This window comes from Pelophylax lessonae (assembly GCF_965119305.1).
Source record: "Pelophylax lessonae genome assembly, chromosome: 3".
Lineage (NCBI taxonomy): Eukaryota > Metazoa > Chordata > Amphibia > Anura > Ranidae > Pelophylax > Pelophylax lessonae.
The window spans coordinates 35,834,304-35,854,437 of NC_138770.1; the positions used below are offsets into that span (position 1 = coordinate 35,834,304).

Sequence of the window (20,134 nt, forward strand, 5' to 3'; positions counted from 1 at the left end):
CATCAACCCATCCCTGCATGCCAAGGTTCTAGGTGTTATCCTGGACTCCGAACTCTTCTTTCAGCCCCACATCCAATCACTTTCCAAAGCTTGCCGCCTCAACCTCTTAAACATCTCCAAAATATGCCCCTTCCTAACCAATGACACCACAAAGCTTCTAATTCACTCCCTGGTCATCTCTTGCCTTGACTACTGCAACTCCCTCCTCATTGGCCTACCCTCACATAGGCTATCCCCTCTTCAGTCCATCATGATTGCTGCTGCCAGACTAATCCACTTTAACTAACCCGGGTAAGTGTCTGCTACCCCTCTCTGCCAATCCCTCCATTGGCTGCCACTCACACAATTACATTATTTCATTTAATATATTTTTTTATTATAATTTTAATTTTAACAAGAGTAGAAATGAATAAAATAGTAAAGGAAGAAATCCAATTGGTCAGGATAATCACTTGTCTAAAATGGAGACAGAATAGTTTTTACGATATGGTACAAAATTGTAACAGTTATAATAATGGAACATGTTGTGTATTGTAATAACAAAGTATTGTAGAAAAGATCACACCATAGAAAATGGGGGAAAGGAGAAAATAAACCCGCATATGAAGGTGACATTTGTGTACGAGGAACACCTTAACAATTACCACCATTTTATTCTCCAGGGCCTCTGCTTTCAGAAAATACATGTTTGGGGGTTTTATCTAATCTTAAAGCCCAAAATCTGCATTTTTCCACGTGTGCAAAAATAATGCAAACACAGCTCTGGCAGTGAAAGGGTTAATGTGTGATAGATGGGATCACTCTGCTATGGTCACATTAGAGCTCCCCCTATCTGCAGCCTGTTAATAACATTTCTAGGAGGGCTATTCATTTATCTGCTACATACTTCCCATCTTTATATAAACGTCTCCTGACATTTAGGGGTCTATTCATAAAAAATGTACATAGTAATCTGCCCAGTGACAAAGCATGTACATTCCTTCTGTGTGATAGGACGGGGCAATAATATTATTGGGTTATTTGTTAAGCCAATTGAGGTATTTTTGGTTTTGTATTAATAGTTTGCTTTAATATTGTGGTTTTATTTTATTGATGTCCTTCAATGTCTACCGTACTCATAAATGTATGAATATGATCTCAGGTATTTGCGTGAAACCCCCCCCCCCCCCCCGACATAGTATACTAAAAGGGACTATGCAAACAATATGTTGGGTGAATGCGACAAGCATGTGTCCAGCTGTGACAAATTCTGGTCGTATTTTAATAAACACAGCAATTCCTATGATCATCAGCTCCAACTAGTGGCCATAATGAGGTATTAATTCCTTAACACCTCAAACAGGAAAAATAGTTCAATACCACATTGTGGCCACTAGATGGACCCAATGATCAAAGGAAATCATTGTGCGCAATACAATAAGATCAGCATTTGTCATGGCTGTACAAATGCTTGGCACATTCAATTTTTAAAAAATAAACCTCTAAATCTCTACTCTAAACAGCTTACACCACAAAATGTACTCAACAAATGAAAGGTAATGACTCCATTTTTATTTTTCTCCTGCTATCAATAGCCAACACGGGACAACACTTCATCCATGTCTTTGGTGAACTCTGATATCCTTATGAAGTGTTTTTTACATGAGGAAGATCAGCCATGGAGTATATCTGAGGTGTATATCAGGGTGTGCTTCTTCCCCACGTGTCCACCAACATTCATATAGAAGACATTTCCCGCACTCAAGGCACTAATACACTTTGAGGGTTGTGTGGGATCCCTGATGTACAGGAAGACAGGACATCAGAGAGGAACAATTCCCTCACTCAGGACAGGAATGTGGCTTCTCCCCTGTGTGAGATCTCTGATGTCTGGAAAGATTGCACTTCACTGAAAAACATCTCCCACACTCAGGACAGGAATACGGCTTCTCCCCCGTATGAGATCTCTGATGTCTGAAAAGACTAGACTTATCTGAAAAGCATTTTCCACACTGAGTACAGGAATACGGATTCTCCCCTGTGTGAGATCTCTGATGTCTGTAAAAATGAGACTTCTGTGAAAAACATTTCCCGCAGTCAGGACAGGAATAAGGCTTCTCCCCCGTGTGACATCTCTGATGTGCATAAAGATGGGGCTTCTGTGAAAAACGTTTCCCACACTCGGGACAGGAATACATCTTCTCCCCCGTATGAGACTTCTCATGTTTGTAAAGATTGGCCTTCTGTGAAAAACATTTTCTGCACTCAGGACAGGAATACGGCTTCTCTCCTGTATGAGATCTTCTATGCACATTCAGTTTGGAGTTAGTATGGAAACACTTCCCGCACTCAGTACAGGAAAACTTCTTATCTGTTGGAAGAACAAACAGAGTGTATTACAGGGTCAAGAGTATATAATGTACAATATAGAGTATATAGTGCAGGGGTCAGGAGTAAATAATGTACAATATAGAGTATATAGTGAAGGGGTCAGGAGTACGTAATGTACAACATAGCGTATATAGTGCAGGGGTCAGGGATATGTAATATACAACACAGAGTATACAGTGCAGGGGTCAGGAGTATGTAATGTACAACATAGAGTATATAGTGCAGGGCTCAGGAGTATTTAATGAACAACAGAGTATATAGTGCAGGGGTATGTAATGTACAACAGAGTATATAGTGCAGGTGTCAGGAATATGTAATGTACAACATAGCGTATATAGTGCCGGGGTCGGGTCTATGTAATGTACAATATAGAGTATATAGTGCAGGGGTTAGGAGTAAGTAATGTACAACATAGAGTATATCCGCTTGAGCTCCGTAAGGTTTCCCCCCTTCATGATAAGAGCATTTATTGCTATTCAGCTCTCTGCTACTTTCTTCGTCAATTGCGAGGTCATGCAACACTGTACACATATTTCATTTTAATCATTTTTTTCATACAAATGGGGCTTTCTTTTGGTGGTATTTGATCACTTCTGGGTTTTTTAATTTTTGCAATATAAATGAAACAAAATACAAACAAGTGGCCACTGCCCCCACCTACATTTGGTCTATGCAGCAAGGAGACCTGGAAGGACGACACATGTCAAACAAATACAAAGAGATTTCCAAGCTCAAACTTACCAACCAGCCAGCGACCAACTGAATTGTTCTGTCCAACAAAATGCATTAAGAACAGGTTTATAGTCTGCACACATTTGCCAATAAACACGTAAGCTACAGTCCCCGTCAAGGCACCCTGTTTTCTGTAGTCCCTAACTCTGACTTCAGTGAGTCTCTACAATGAGAGCACATGCATTTTAATGAATAGGCAGAGGAAAGTTGGGCATGGAAAGAGCCCACCCCTCCTTAAAGGTACAGGGGCACACTGAACATCCAGCACATAGCACTATGGCAGCAAAGATGTCAGTGTGTTGGCTGACCAAGTGGGGGGTGTCATGGCGCTCTTCTAGTATCCCAAGATGGCACAAGGAATGTGGGTGGATGGGAGGGGGGGGTATGGGGCTGCGTGGAGGGGGAACAAAGTTAGTACTGTAGGGAAGCTATAATCCGCGGCAGCCTGCTGAAGCGTGGAGAAGCCCTGAGAGATGCAAGAAAGGAGAGAGTGGCACCAGCTTAGTATAGTACAAGTTTATTTAACACTGTTAGGATTGGTGACTCACTGTCCGAGGTTGGATGAGACAGGTACACAAAGACTGTTAGGGTCATCCATCTTCCTCTTCCGGGATAGTGGTCACAGGAGAAGGTGGTGAGGTTCCAGAGGTGTAGCCGAGCTGCTGTGGGGCTGCTAGTTGTCACTGGCCGCGGCGGAGCATTCACAACAGGGCTCCGGCTGCCGACTTCCGATCCCTGATGACGTCACTTCCTGGCAGGAGAAGAATAGGGGTTGCACGCGTTCGGAGCATCCGTGCTCCTTCGTCAGGCGATGGGAGTGTCTCAGATGGGGCAGGGACTTTATACCCTGTTACCGGACTAATTGCACAGACATCTGTCTGGGGGGGGCGGAGCCAAAATGCATATACAGCATGACTCTAAGAAAGTCATCTCAGTAAAAACACAATTGGGGATACATGTCTCTAGGGACAATCCATAAAAATATATAAAATTACATAAAAATACATAAAAATACATAATGGTATTACATAAAGGAGGACTTATAGGGACAAATCCCATAAAAACAATACTGACATGGCCAAGGGGAAAATGGATCGGTAATGTGTGTATACATCTACATGAAAAAAAAAAAATATATATCATCAAAATACAAACAAGTTGCCCCTGCCCCCGCCTATAACTGGTCTATGCAGCAAGGAGCACTGGAAGGGAAGTTTGGGCTTGGAAATCTACTGTATCTAATAAAATGTATTTTGTTACATGTCTATATTTAGACTATAGAAAAGTTATCAAACTTTACTAGTCCACAAACTATGGGATATATATATCTGACAATCCATCAAATGTACTGACGGCCGATCTTATTTCTTGAGGCACAAATATGCCAGGACAGTACAAATACCACCAAACGACCCCTTTTTAGAAAGAAGAGGCCAAGGTATTTAGGAAGGGGCCTATCAAGTTTTTTGAAGTTGTACATTTTTTTTTTTTGTCACAATTTTTTGGAAAACGTAGAAATTAATATAAATTTTTTTTCACAATTTTTCTTTACATGCCGTCACCAGTGCAGCACAGCGTCATGATAGGACTGGTGTGGTGGTGATCAGGGACACTGACAGGTGACAGCAAGTTAAAAAAAAATACTATTTTTTAATACTTTAATCAGTAGTTAAATGTTACTATAGTACTGTATTCAGGATATTTTTTAACTTTGATTGCTGGTAAAATGAAGATTATTGTACCAGCGATGCTTTGAAATGTCATGAATGGATTAAGTTCATGACAGCTCTGAATACTAGTGATCTGTGATTGGCTACAGCTAATCACATGGTACAGGGTGTTGTGATTGGCCCAGGTACCATGTGATAGCTGCAGACCAATCACAGCTTACTAGTAAAGGAAGCAAAGCTGCTATGAATTATATTTATTCACAACAGCTTTGTTGACATTGTGATCATAAATCGATCACATAATCACCGGGCCCTGAGTAACGGAATCTGTGTTCTGCTGTATCCACAGCGAGAGGGGGGGGGGATGCGCTGTGCACCCCACTGTTCTGTACAGGTAACCCGTCCGCAGTAATTGTACTGTGGGTGCTCGGCAAGTGGCTATAGTGTAGGGGTCAGGAGTATGTAATGTACAACATAGAGTTTATAGTGCAGGGGTCAGGAGTATGTAATGTACAACATAGAGTATACAGTGCAAGGGTCAGGAGTATATAATGTACAACATAGAGTATATAGTGCAGGGGTCAGGAGTATGTAATGTACAACAGAGTATATAGTGCAGGGGTCAGGAGTATGTAATGTACAACATAGAGTATATAGTGCAGGGGTCAAGAACATGTAATGTACAACATAGAGTATATAGTGCAGAGGTCAGGATTTATATTTACAATATAAATTATATAGTGTAAAGGTCAGGACTAATAAAATTGGTATTTAGTAATCAGTGGAAGCTTAAATGTTTACATTAGACAAGTTGCAGAGGTCCCACACTGCTGCCTCCCATCTCCTGAGACTGCACTCAGTGACTTGGGTCTGAGACTATACAGACATATTCTCCACCCCGCACAGCCAGCAAATAACAGAGCAAGTAACCCTGGGAGAATTGTTCTGTCAGAGATCTTACTAGACCCAGGCATGGAGCAGAAGACCCAAGGCACATACCCCAGGTGCCTAGGTGGAGCACCACCTATCGTGAAAGTCGCCATTTCCAGCTGAACCCCATAATCTACAAAAATACAAGTTGGGGAACACAGCTCAGGAAAGTGACCAGGGTATTACAGGCTGATATCACCCATTATCAACCCATTGGGGTTGATCTCCATACAGCCTGGGTGGACTTTGGAATTAATCTCCACTTGTGTTTTAGTAGGCTGATATCATCCATTCCTTGCCCTACTCTGCAAACCATCAGTGAGCAGTATGAGTGGAGGAATATATTTATTGTTAATGACCCACCTGTACTGATCTCTGTAGGAGGGTCTTCCTCTAGAATTACCCTTATTATTCCATCCTCCTCCACAGACTGCTGATCATCCCTCACATACGTCTCTTCTTCTTTCACCTCAACTTTTATATCTATCAGATCTTCACCCTAAATCAAAAAAATAAGAGTGAATAGCATCTGTAAAATATAAAGTCACATAAAGATCCTCACATCTTCATGTCTATGTTCTAGATGCTCCGTCCCACCAACCTTGTAACGGTTAGGGATGGTGTGATCTTCCTGTGTGGAATCCCGGGAATACAGAGGACGGGGACATCTCTCTGGTGGGTTCCTGGTATTAGGTGGCTCCATCATATCCTTGTGTCCTTCTGAAAACTCCTCCATCACTCCATACTCCTCATCCTCCACTTTATACTCTTCTTTAACAACAATATTATAATCCCTGAGGATTTCACTCTGAATATATAATAAAACATTCATTGTAACAAACATACTGTGTATAAAACATAACAATCAGTGATTGTTCCTCTTCTACCTGATGATGGTGAGGTATGGTGTGACCTTCCGGTGTAGATTCCCAGGAATACAGAGGATGAGGACATCTCTCTGGTGGGTTTCTGTAGCTGGATGGCTCCACCATGTTTGTGTTCCTTTAGAAACTCTGATTCCTCCATCACCCCATCCATATCCTCCCTTTTAATCTTCTCCTCTATTTTAACCTCAACTTTGGAATCTCTCAGGTTTCCACTCTGAATATAGAATAAAAATGACATCAATGGTAACAATACAGATAATGTACAGATCCTAATGATACTATCAGTGATTGTTCCTCATCTACCTGATGATGGTGAGGGATGGTGTGACCTTCCTGTGTGGAATCCCGGGAATACAGAGGACGGGGACATCTCTCTGGTGGGTTCCCATTACTGGATCCATCTGTAGGAAACACACACACTGACTGAATACATTGTTTCTATGTGTTTATCAGATGATGGGGGATCTAGGTGGAGCCTCCGTACTGCTCTCTCCTTTACAATAAAGTCTCCTCTTACCCGGTGATGTGAGGGGCGGCTGATTCTCCATCATGACGTCCTTGTAGAGATCCTTGTGTCCTTCTAAATACTCCCACTCCTCCATGGAGAAATAGACAGTGACATCCTGACACCTTATAGGAACCTGACACACACAATGATACAGTCACCATCCAGACACATCCCTTGTCTGTTACTGGATAATGTCCCAGAATTCCCAGCACCACTCACCTCTCCTGTCAGCAGATTTCACAAAGAGTAAAATTAAATGACATTGCTAGAATCATCACCTCACCGGTCAGGTCTGTGTTTTATTAAAGCCCCACTGTGAGGTCAGTGTGATGTCATAGGATTCTCTGACTCTGGTTGGAGGGACATTGGGGAGGAGGAGCTGTTGGGGGGGGGGGGGGCGCTCTGTGAGGTTTCTGTACACAGAATCGTTTCTCCTGGGTGCGTCCCTCTTCTCATAAACTGAAAGATGAACGTTGTCTTTGGGCTTTGTCAGGACACATCATATTCCTGTGATCTCTGTGTACTCCGGAGACTTTACTCATCACATTTTAGGCTGAATATCTGAGACTGGGATCATTACGGAGACATTTATTTTCAGGACATTTACTAAAAATTAAATTTTTCCTCTTTATTCCTATTTGTATCTTATAAAATAATGACATACATATTACAATCCCCCTAAATAGCCCCCCATCCCTTGCCACTAATAAAAGACCTATAATCTGTTAGTATGGACTGAGAAGGTGAGACGAAGAGAAGGTGATTGGTGGGAAAGGTGACACATCTCCAAAATGAAGAGAATGTTGCGGCTCCGTAAGAGGTGAAATGTTCTGCCCCTGAAGGGGTTAATCTAGGTTTCCACACTATATATGTGTGTATCATCATCTGCTGGAGATAAAATACCTCACAGTGACTATGGAGGAAGAGGACGGACATGACGGGGGGAGGGTTACTGGGTGTAAATAGAAAATAAGATCTTATTACCTCCTCTGCTACCACTTCCAGCAATGTCTCCTCTCTACTTTCTTCGACTCCCCTCTCACCCAGAACTTCCTGTCTGTAAATGACATAATTTCCTGTCTGTACCTGACATCACTTCCTGTCTGTATTCCATAGAAACTCTCTGTCTGGACATAAGTGAGATCATCACCTTGTGGAGCTCAGAGGAACTGCAGCCCCAAGAAATATCTCATATTAGTGATTTAAATATGCTTAAAGTGCAACAATAAAAATTAAAAAATCCTTTAAATATAGTACCTGGGAGATCACCTTAATGTGCCTGTAAAGTAGAGCTTCTGTAGCATGCATAAAACATGCTGCAGTAAAAATGACATTTCTAAAGAAGAAAAAAAAAAAAACGTTACATTTAAGATGATTTTGCAGTTACAATTGCCTGCACTCGGCTATTGAACAAAATAAGGAAAAAAACGGTGCAGGGTCCGGTGGGCGCCGTGATAAATTAACATCCAGGGGCACTATTTATTTTTTTTTTTTTGATAAAGGACTTGTCAAAAACTGTTTACTGTGTTTATTACTTTTTGACACTTTTTTGGTGAATGGGTAGAGGTACTATGTACCCAGTACCCATTCACATAGGGAGGGCAGGATATGGGGGCCCCCTTGTTAAAGGGCCCATCCAGATTCTGATAAGCCCCCTACCCGCAGACCCCGACTACCACAGTCCAGGGTTGTCGGGAAGAGGCCCTTGTCCCAATTAATATAGGGACAAGGTGCTTTGGAGTGGGTGAAGAGCCTCCCTACCCAAAGTACCCACCTACCCCATGTTGAGGGCCTGTGGTATGGTATGGTTCAGGAAGGGGGGAGCACTCACTCATCGAATAGGGGTCTGGGGTATGGATTTTATTTTTTTTTTTAATTTTAGTGAGGGGTTCCCAATGAAATCCATACCAGACCTGAAGGGTCCGTTATGGACTGAGGGAAAGGGCCCATCCTGTTTTTTTTTCTTATTTTTTTTTTTTTACTGCCACTTTTTTTTTTCTTTTTTTTATTCGACTGTCCTCTGGGAAACCCATTGACAGCTGATGACTCATCAGTTGTTAAGGACGCTGCTGCCGACTTCCCGGCCCCGCTCCTTAACAACCAGCTTACACTGCATCTTGATTGGGCAAAGCTTTGCCCAATCAGGGTGCAAAATGCACTGTGTAGGACTCAGTGCAGTGCATTGCAGGGTGTTCGTCAGAGTGAACACCCTGTGAACACCCTGCAAATTCGGGTGTTTCCTGAAGGACCAAACAGGCAAATGTTTGGCCCAAACTCATGTTCGGCCATCCTTAGTGCTGAGTTCTTGAATAATGTCTACACAGTGTTTACAGATTGGCTTTATCACCCCAACCAACTCGCTCCAGTTCATTAATGTAATCATTATCTTTGGATGATCTCACCAGTCAGGACACTTTCCTGTCTTCCTACATGTTCCCTTCTGAGGATTCCTATATCCTTCAAAACAAATGTATGAAATCATCCATGAGTCCTCCTTCTATGTGATCTAGAAGATCTTGAGGCACAATGCCTTTATGGATGAAGTGGATGACCCAGCTTTTTATATTATTTATTGCTTTACAGATTTTTTCACTCCAAAATTATTATATTTATATAAGCATTCAAGGAATTGCTATTACTTTGAGAGATCTCCACGACCATTCCTATGTCATCATTACATCCTTGCAATTTACATTAAGCATCTTCATTATGAGTGAACTAATATATATTTTTATGCTTTATGATATATATTTGCATTTTCTTCACCAAAAAGATCAATTTCGGGAGTTATCTGTTTTCTTAGGTATACCTTTGTTTTTAACTTAACCCTGTAAACAGTGTTGGGAAGGTTACTTTGGAAATGTAATAGGTTACAGATTACAAATTACCCTATTTAAAATGTAATAAGTAGTGTATCTTTTCAATTACTTTAGAAAAGTAAAAGGAACTGATTACATTTGATTACTTTTTAATTACTTTTAAGTTTCTAATAGATATTTTCAACTAAACTATTTCCAAAAAATTATAACAGGTTGGGTTAATGTTATAGTAGTACTCAACTGTTTACTGTTAGAATTTCAAAATCTTTTCTCACTTGAATAAGGATCATATTAATTTAATTTTAAAGCACAGCCATCACAAAACCAGAGTTCCTAACAAAAAAAAATGTTTAATACTGTTTTAGGAATCAACTCTTTGCATAGCTATAACAGGACACACTGGCAAGTAAAATTGCCTTGAAAAAAAAATAAAAGCATATACATAAACCCAAATAGGCAATAAAACAGCTATTAAAACAGTTAAAAAAAGAAAAAAACACTGGTGTCTCATAGCCATCAATTCAATTAGGGAAATAAATTATTTAAATCTGGGGGTCTGTGTGTATGTGCTCTTTATCCTCCAAAATCAAACTGGACAATAGAGCGACAGATAAAGTGTCCACACCACACATCAGTCATCTTGGGCTAGGTCAGTGGGACAGTGCTGTTTGTTGTAACGGAGCAGTAAGACCTGTTCCATGTGGTGTGGTCATCACTCATTCTGTTTCGAGATGAGGTCAAAAGATTGCCTCCATGACTAAAAAGACGCTCCACTGGAGCACTAGAAGGCAATGTGTTGTTGTACTTGATAAAAAGTCTCTTAACCGGTTGCCGACCGCCGCAAGTACATATACTGCGGCGGTCAGCCCCGGCCAGGCAAAGTGACGTATGGGTACGTCACTAGCCTGTCACTTGCTTGTGAGCCAATAGCGGGCGAGCGCGCGCCCGCGGAGGCGCACGCCCGCCCCGGCTCGTTCCCTGGGAAGTCCGTGCGTGTGACCGGCAGACCCGATGTCCGCCGGTCACTCGCGATCGTCCGCCGTGAAAGGAGAAAAGCAGGCGGCTAATGTAAACAAGCCGCCTGTCATTCTCCCCTGTGTATGAATAGTGATCATACGGTTCTACTATGTAGGACCGTTGATCACTGTTCCTACACCAGTAGCCACATCCAATCACAGTTAGAAACACGCCCCTAGGGACACACTTAGCCCCCCCTTCCCTGCCAGTGTCATTTTGCAGTAACAGTGCATATATATATAGCACTGATTACTATAGTAATGTCACTGGTAACCCCAAAAGTGTCAAAAATGTCAGTCAAGGGTCCGATCTGTCCGCCGCAATGTCGCAGTACCGCAAAAAAATCGCAGATCGCCACCATTACGCGTTAAAAAAAATGACAGAAATCTTTCCCTTAGTTAGTAAATGCAATAACTTTTGCGCAAACCAATCAAAATACGCTTTTTGCGATTTTTTTTTTACCAAACATATGTAGCATAAAACAAATTGGCCTAAAATGTTAAGAAATTTAGATTTTTATATTTTTTTTTTGGGAATTTCATATAAAAAAATGTGAAAAATATTGCTATTTTTGCAAAATTGATGCTCTTTTTTTGTTTATAGCGCAAAAAGTAAAAATTGCACAGGTGATCAAATATGACCAAAAGAAAGCTCTGTTTGTGGGAAAAAAAGGACGTCAAATTCGTTTAGGTACAGCGTCGCACGACCGTGCAATTGTCCGTTAAAGTCACGCAGTGCCGAATCACAAAAAAAAAACCTGGTCAGGAAGGGGGTAAAATCTTCCGGGGCCTAAGTGGTTAACTATGGGAAATGCCTTAGGAGATGTCAGGTTGTTGTTATCAGAATCTTCTGCGTGCTTTCTGACTTCATCATGAGTTGTGCTGTCAGATGCTGATTTGGCATTATTAAAGACAAAAAAGTTTTCCTGTGACTCATCAGATTTCACAGAGTTGTCATCTCTCAGTGCAGCTGGACTGTGCAGTGGTTCTAGAGCAATAGCTTCCTACATAAAGGTTCTCCTCATGTCTTCTCTCTTCTCAGGGCTAAGCCAGCTTAAGCAGAACTTTGGCAGGGTTGTGGTCGCCATCTTTGCTTCTTGGCTGGTTAACACTGATCCAAAGCGCTGTTCTATGGCCTCACTGATACTGGTGACAATGTGTGCATTATAGAGCAAATGAGGCATCTTTTCAAATAGCTTTGTCTTGAGGTTAAGCAAAGTAGGAATTAAAAATCCTAGGTAACATTTGCATTCACCCTGGAGAATGTCAATGGCAACAGCTAGAGGCTTCAGAACCTCTGTGCACTCTTTAAGGAATGCAGACTCTTGTGGATGAAGCTTTGGCACATCAAGTTTATCACAGATCTCCCTCAGCTTTTCTTCTGGGAGCCCTGCAAGTTTTGTGATAGCCCTGAACTCTGAGTTCCATTTTGTGACTGATGGGATAGTAAAATGCTTATTGGCAATCTCCTGAATCACTGCTGTGGCCAATGAAGATCTATGTGCTTTATTCCAGATAGATGAGCATTTAGCCATGGCACTTCTGTATATCTTACGTGATATCTTACTTCCGGGTGTGGCCCGTCCCTGTGTGAGGCCGGCAGTTCATGATGCTATGCCCGCCGGTGCCGACGAACGTCCTTATGTCAACTGGCAGTAGAAGAGAGCAGTAGAAAGTCTCTCTGATCCTCCAATCTGGCTCTGTGATCATGGTACTGCCCCGGGGTCCCTAACATCTCATCTCTCATCTGACCATGAGTAGGCTGGCCTTGTCATATGAGGAGCACACAGGGTATGACTTCCTCTCTCTTCTCCTTCTCCCCACATCCTCTGTTATTATTCAACATATCCTAGGTTTTTAAAGAAAATATTAGGTGTAACCCTATTTGTAATCTTTAAAATTTTCACAAGTAACTGTAATTTAATTACACATTTTTTCTCAGTAACTGTAACAAATTACTGTTACATTTATTTTGTAATTAAATTACGTAACTTCGATACATGTAACTAGTTACTCCCCAACACTGCCTGTAAAATAGATATTATACATGAATGGTTATTGTGAAATGTTTCTCAGGGCTGCAGTTCCTCTTATCTCCACAAGGTGGTGATCTCGCTTTTACCTGGACAGGCAGTCTCTATGGAATACAGACAGGAAGTGATGTCAGGTACAGACCGGAAGTGATCTGAATAAAGAGAGGAAGTTCCATGAGGTACGAAGTAACCAGAAGACATTGGTGGAAGTGACAGCAGAGGAGGTAATAAGATCTAATTTTCTATTTACAACCAGTAGCCCCCCGTCATGTCCGTCCTCTTCCTCCATAGTCACTGTGATGTCTTTTATCTCTGGCAGATGATAATACACACATACAATATATACTGTGGAAAGCTAGAATAACCCCATATATTTTACACATTTATAGTGTGGAAGCTTTTATCAACCCCTTCAGGGGCAGAACATTTCCCCACTTACAGGGCCGGAACATTCTCTTCATTTTGGAGATAAATTTTAGTAATATGTTCTTCTAAACAAACATCACTGACAATAAATAGACAAGACAATGACCATCCTGACCATACATGGCCCACAAAAGGCAATTACGTTATTGAATATGTTCCCCTTGATAAGGCGCTCTAGTGGCCAGTGGTGGCACCACACCATAGGTAGCTATAAATTGTACCATGAAGGGCACCCCCTACAGGTTCTGATGAAGTCTGCCTAGACTTGTAGCAGGAGAAATGCGTTAACTGTGGGGGGTTCCCACAGTACCCCTGAGGCTCCTCTCTTGACATACAGTGGGACAGCCGAGCTTGTACAGGAATCACCAGCGTACTACAGTGAAACACCTACCAGGCATGCGCAGACCGGCAGGCTGAGATGCCGCGAATCAGAGACAGGTGAAAGCATTGGGTGCTGGCGAGCAGAGAACTCCAGGCTTCCATTTATGATGTGGATAGTGACGGATACCGGGATAGCCGTGGCTTCAGAAGAACCACCACCCATACACTGAACTCTGAGTCTCCCCACCGCAGCTGCCGGACACAGTTCCACTATCTCTGGTTTCACTAGCCAGTTGGAGGACTTTGGCCATATACTGCAGCATGGGGTAATCTGTCTGCCTATAATGGGGGTGCACGGTCTGACATGTACCTGGATGGCATCCTGACTTTGACCACCATGGGGCTTTGAGTAAAAAATCCCTATTTAACATTATATCATATTCAAGATTTTGATGACATCTTTGGGATTTCACTCAGTGATTTTTGTCTTTGAATAGTTTCCACCTGGGGATGTTCCGTTCACTTCCCAAGCATCTGATTGGTGTATTGCTCACCTGCCCTCTCAAGCACTACGGATCCACAATACTCAGTATTTTGGTGCCTCTCGATGTTATTTGAATGTCCCCATGATTGATTTCCATATAGCTCAGTTAATTAAGCTCATGACCTTAAGGAAACACTTGTTCTTAGGGAGGTGATATATTAGCTTACTGTCCCGTCTATGTGAGTCTGGGCCCTGTGTGTGGCATTAAAAGCAGGCGTTTGAGAGTCGTTAAAATGCCCCTCAAACGCCTATGAAAATGATACAATGGACAGCATATAGTGCTGTTCACATTATCAAACATAAAGCATTGCATTTCTTCAAAATTTAAGCCTGATGTCGACTCAGGAGGTGATTGAAGCCTTTCAACGCCTCCCATTTAAGTCTATGGTAATGCTTCGCGAATGCTCTGGCAGGCAGTTGCGGAGCGGTTAAGGGGGGTTCGAATTAGCTTATTGACTGTAATGGAATAGGCATTTGTGAAGCAGTTTTATTGCGCCTTAACGCTCATCAAACGATTTAAAACTGCCCATTGGGCTTTTGGGGAGCATTTTTAACTCCTCATTAACACTAGTAAAACTCCAGTCTAACGCCCATACTAAAGCTCATTAAAGCGAGTCTAATTCACATACTAACGCTATAGGAGCGTTTGTTAAGCATTAGAAATGTATATTAAAGAAAATGAACTACCCAACTTGTGCCATCATCCAAAATAATATAGAGAATGGGAGTTTGTGGGGAATCTTGGGCTGGAAAACCAAAACCCAAATTGATTCCTCACAAAAACAAATGACTGGACTTTCTAAGGCACATCATGAAATGAATCATAGCGACTTCCAAATTCTTTTAAAACATAGTTTTATTACAAATAAGATTACAACAAAATTAGTTGAAGGGACAAGATGTCCTAACAAAGCATGTAAGACATGTGTGAAGACAGTGAGTTTGTTTAAAAATGAATAACCCAAAACTATTTTTACCCATATAGTCTACCATTGACTAATGGGAAAATAGTGTGGGTTATTATAAGTTCACAAAGTTATTGTTAAAATAACATCATAAGATACATAAGATACATAATCATATCTGATTTTTGGGTCTACGCGTTTCGCAGCGTGCTTCTTCAGGACCGTATTTATACATCAGAAGTTTCTTAAAGTAAACAGAACATTCATTAGTATCAACATAAACAAAAATAGCAAAATAACATTTATGCTGAAGTCTGAATGCTGTGTAGGGAAACACACCTGTAGCAGGGTGTAGCCAACGTCTCCCAGGCGAGCATAGAGGACGCCAGAGAAAAGGGGAAGATGTCTGCGGCAGGATTGATGAGAAGATAGATATCAGTAGGCATGGTAGACTATATGGGTAAAAATAGTTTTGGGTTATTCGTTTTCAAACAAACTCACTGTCTTCACACATGTCTTACATGCTTTGTCCCTTCAACTAATTTTATTGTAATCTTATTTGTAATAAAACTATGTTTTAAAAGAATTTTTGAGTCGCTATGATTCATTTCATGATGTGCCTTAGAAAGTCCAGTCATTTGTTTTTGTGAGGAATCAATTTGGGTTTTGGTTTTCCAGCCCAAGATTCCCCACAAACTCCCATTCGCATTAGAAATGTAGTCAAATGTGAACAAGCCATTGGCATGCTGACCCACACTTAAATGGGGGAATGACAGATGATTAATTATCCTCCCAGCTTTTTGATGCTATCTATCAGTGGCGTCTTATCCCTTCTATTTGTCTTCGTCATTTTGGAGATAAATTCTAGTAATATGGTCCTCTAAACAAACAGCACTGACAATAAATAGACAAGACAATGACCATCCTGACCATACATGGCCTAAAAAAGGCAATTATTACACTACACAGGCAGCCAATGGGCAATCATTACAATATGCAGCCAACAAAATGATGAAGTGCAGGGGTCAGGAGTATGGAGCATAGAGCCCCTTACATTGCTGGTCAAGAGGAAGAAAACATTCCCCAGCCAAAGGACTTTGAGGGAAGAGGAGGTTGTAGGGCTCAGGGGGATGCTGAGGTAGGGAGGGAGGCTTTTGGTCTATGATGGTCCTCCTACCTGCACCTACTTCTCAGACCTCCTTACAGAACTCCTTCTTACCATCTCACTGGTCAAATAAAAAAAAACAAAAAAAAAAACAAGTGGAATAAAAAAGGGCAGTCCTTCACCCCCTTGGTGGGCATTTCTTAGAGGAGGTCTGTATTCACAGTATTGACTAAAAGGTAGTTAGGGGTCAGTGCTATACATCTTCAGGAGACAGTCCAATACCTTGCCATGACACAGGGTCTGGCAGTGCACTGCTGGAATTTAGAGCCCCAGGAACCCACTGCCACTCTGTACAATGTCCTGGATTTTACAGAATACTTGGCACCCAAGAAAACAAACCCCTCCCCCCCCTGCTGCCCTCCTCCTACCCACACTGGGATGCCATTGGAGGAAGCAGAAAATGCCCCTCCCCTACAGCTCTCTACTCCACCAGCAGCATCCTCGTGCTATGCAATCAAATCCCTTCTCTTACTGCAGAGAGTGACAGTGACCTCATTCCTGTCAGTCAGCAGGCTGCCAGAGATTGGAGCTTTGCAGCCGGAGTTCTGCCAATTATCCTGATTAGCTGACAACTCTGGTCAAAAAACAGCAAGTTCCCCTTCCTGGACATCATGGTGACCCAACATTGTCCTCACAGCACTGCCTCAGAGCAAACAAGTCAAAGGAAGGATCTTATTTATCATTCCTTGTCTGCATATCTAATACTAATCAAATCCAGTTCAGAAACCAAACAAGCCCAACAGAGAAAAGGGAATATCTGATCTGGCATGCCAAGAGGATCCCGAGACTTCAAAATTGTAGCAAAACACTAAACAGTCCAAACTAAATTTGTTCCCATGGGGCAGTAGTTCAGTAGTTCTTAAATGTGCAGCGACCACCCTTTAACCCCCCCCCCCCCCCACATCCAAACACTATTATTGTGTGACCAATACCATCCAAATAATTCTTACTTTCTCCTACTTTCATTTCCCAAAGTTATCCATCTGAAAGGAGACCTGTATAGATCAAATGATGGCACCAATGAGGATGGAGGAGGACCGGAGTCACATGACTGAGCAGATACTAAACCTCACTCTGGAGATCATTTACCTGCTGACCGGAGAGGTGAGGAGGATTCTGGGAGGTCACATGACATCACTCTTATCTCTAATGATAAAACACAGACCTGACCAGAGAGGTGAGGAGGATTCTGGGAGGTCACATGACATCACTCTTATCTCTATTAATAAAACACAGACCTGACCGACCAGAGAGGTGAGGAGGATTCTGGGAGGTCACATGACATCTCTCTTATCTCTATTAATACAACACAGACCTGACTGGAGAGGTGAGGTGGATTCTGGGAGGTCACATGACATCACTCTTATCTCTATTAATAAAACACAGACCTGACCAGAGAGGTGGGGAGGATTCTGGGAGGTCACATGACCTCACTCTTATCTCTATTAATAAAACACAGACCTGACCGGAGAGGTGAGGAGGATTCTGGGATTCTAACATGATATTCCTATTTTATAAACACAGTGCAGCACAGTCATATAAATCCTCTACAGATTGTAGGAATGACCCTTTGTACGGGGTCAACAATAATATATAAACATAAAATATGTTAAAATGTATTAAATATATTATGAGAGACAGTCCATAACTTGGAGTGATGTAAGAAAGAAAAGTCCACATGTGGTCTGGTGAATGACAATCAATGTGACTTCAGTGCTCGCAGCTTCCCACCACCAAGCATTATCTGCCTCTCACCTTAAAAACACGACCCTGCAGGGTCAAATCGCATAGTACTCTGACAGAATCAGGGAACACAGCTCCAAGCCCTCTATCAACAGATATTAGTCAGGCAATCTTCACAGCAGAATACCAACGATATTAAACAACCCTCCAGGATGTGTCCTCCGGAATATGAAATAAACCAAAAAAGGATCTAGTGCTCTCTGTATGTTTGCCAAAGTTTATTTAGTCCAAAAACATAAGAATCACACTTACATTGCATCCATGGGGTGAAAGCTTGTACATGATGCAATGTAAGTGTGATTCTTATGTTTTTGGACTAAATAAACTTTGGCAAACATACAGAGAGCACTAGATCCTTTTTTGGTTTATTTCATATTCCGGAGGACACATCCTGGAGGGTTGTTTAATATCGTTGGTATTCTGCTGTGAAGATTGCCTGACTAATATCTGTTGATAGAGGGCTTGGAGCTGTGTTCCCTGATTCTGTCAGAGTACTATGCGATTTGACCCTGCAGGGTCGTGTTTTTAAGGTGAGAGGCAGATAATGCTTGGTGGTGGGAAGCTGCGAGCACTGAAGTCACATTGATTGTCATTCACCAGACCACATGTGGACTTTTCTTTCTTACATCACTCCAAGTTATGGACTGTCTCTCATAATATATTTTTAATACATTTTAACATATTTTATGTTTATATATTATTGTTGACCCCGTACAAAGGGTCATTCCTACAATCTGTAGAGGGTTTATATGACTGTGCTGCACTGTGTTTATAAGATTTGTTTGAAAGAGTTTAGATTGCCTTTGAGTGTCAGCTGCTGGTCCATACACTGTACAATTCAGCGCTGAATCTTCTATAAATTATTTATATGATATTCCTATTGGTTCCTTAATACAGAGATTTCCTCTTCTGAAGTCAGGTGATCATATGACCATCACAGTGCCTCCATGTGACTCCCTAAATCCTGAGAGACACAACATGCAGAAGATTCTAGAAGTCACCAAGAAGATGATGGAGCTGCTGACAGGAGAGGTGAGCGGTGCTGGGAATTCTGGGACATTATCCAGTAACAGACAAGGGATGTGTCTGGATGGTGACTGTATTATTGTGTGTGTCAGGTTCCTATAAGGTGTCAGGATGTCACTGTCTATTTCTCCATGGAGGAGTGGGAGTATTTAGAAGGACACAAGGATCTCTACAAGGACGTCATGATGGAGAATCAGCCGCCCCTCACATCACCGGGTAAGAGGAGACTTTATTGCAAAGGAGAGAGCAGTACGGAGGCTCCACCTAGATCCCCCATCATCTGATAAACACATAGAAACAATGTATTCAGTCAGTGTGTGTGTTTCCTACAGATGGATCCAGTAATGGGAACCCACCAGAGAGATGTCCCCGTCCTCTGTATTCCCGGGATTCCACACAGGAAGATCACACCATCCCTCACCGTCATCAGGTAGATGAGGAACAATCACTGATAGTATCATTAGGATCTGTACATTATCTGCATTGTTACCATTGATGTCATTTTTATGATATATTCAGAGTGGAAACCTCGGGGATGATAATATTGATGTTAAAGAAGAGTATAAAGAGGAGGATGAGGAGTATATGGATAGGATATCCATATACAAGGATATGATGGAGCCACCTAATACAAGGAATCCACCAGAGAGATGTCCCCGTCCTCTGTATGTCACACAGGAAGATCACATCTTCCCTCACCATTACAAGGTTGGTGGGATGGAGCCTATAAAACACAGACTCATGGAGACAATGTGTAGATATTTTATAGATGTGATGATACGATATTAAAGTTTTATGAATGACTTATTTTATTATTTTCTTGGTTTAGCGTGACGATCTGATAGATATAAAAGTTGAGGTTAAAGCAGAAGAAGAGATGTATGTGAGGGATGATCAGCAGTCTATGAAGGAGGATGGAATAACGGGAACATTTATAGAGGAGGACATTCCTACAGAGATCAGCACAGGTGGGTCATTAACACTAAATATATTCCTCCACCCATACTGCTCACTGATTGGTCCAGAATACGGCGGGGAC

The 20,134-nt window shown here is 41.8% G+C and overlaps 5 protein-coding genes across 5 annotated transcripts in view; 3 read left to right on the forward strand and 2 right to left on the reverse strand.

Moving 5' to 3' along the window:
• Positions 1–20,134, forward strand: part of LOC309550686 (uncharacterized protein) — an 801,473-nt gene that overhangs the window by 471,756 nt on the left and 309,583 nt on the right. The gene's annotated exons all lie outside the window — the stretch shown is intronic.
• LOC309550702 (uncharacterized protein) overlaps positions 1–20,134 on the reverse strand; it is a 975,511-nt gene that overhangs the window by 302,808 nt on the left and 652,569 nt on the right. The window lies entirely within an intron of this gene.
• LOC309550729 (gastrula zinc finger protein XlCGF66.1-like) overlaps positions 1–20,134 on the forward strand; it is an 81,240-nt gene that overhangs the window by 59,073 nt on the left and 2,033 nt on the right. The window contains exons 2-6 of the mRNA XM_082251066.1: positions 17,302–17,430; positions 18,967–19,101; positions 19,188–19,311; positions 19,428–19,525; positions 19,925–20,063. Coding sequence (XP_082107192.1) covers positions 17,335–17,430; positions 18,967–19,101; positions 19,188–19,311; positions 19,428–19,525; positions 19,925–20,063 — 592 coding nt within the window. The 5' untranslated portion in view covers positions 17,302–17,334. The remainder of the gene's footprint in view (positions 1–17,301; positions 17,431–18,966; positions 19,102–19,187; positions 19,312–19,427; positions 19,526–19,924; positions 20,064–20,134) is intronic.
• The window catches only part of LOC309550720 (uncharacterized protein), a 590,048-nt gene that overhangs the window by 57,531 nt on the left and 512,383 nt on the right, over positions 1–20,134 (forward strand). The gene's annotated exons all lie outside the window — the stretch shown is intronic.
• LOC309549971 (uncharacterized protein) lies at positions 1,712–8,167 on the reverse strand (the record flags this gene model as incomplete). Its single annotated transcript, XM_082250447.1, has 3 exons — positions 1,712–2,350; positions 6,692–6,803; positions 8,141–8,167. 3 exons carry the CDS (start codon positions 8,165–8,167, stop codon positions 1,821–1,823), a joined length of 669 nt encoding a protein of 222 aa, XP_082106573.1. The 3' UTR covers positions 1,712–1,820.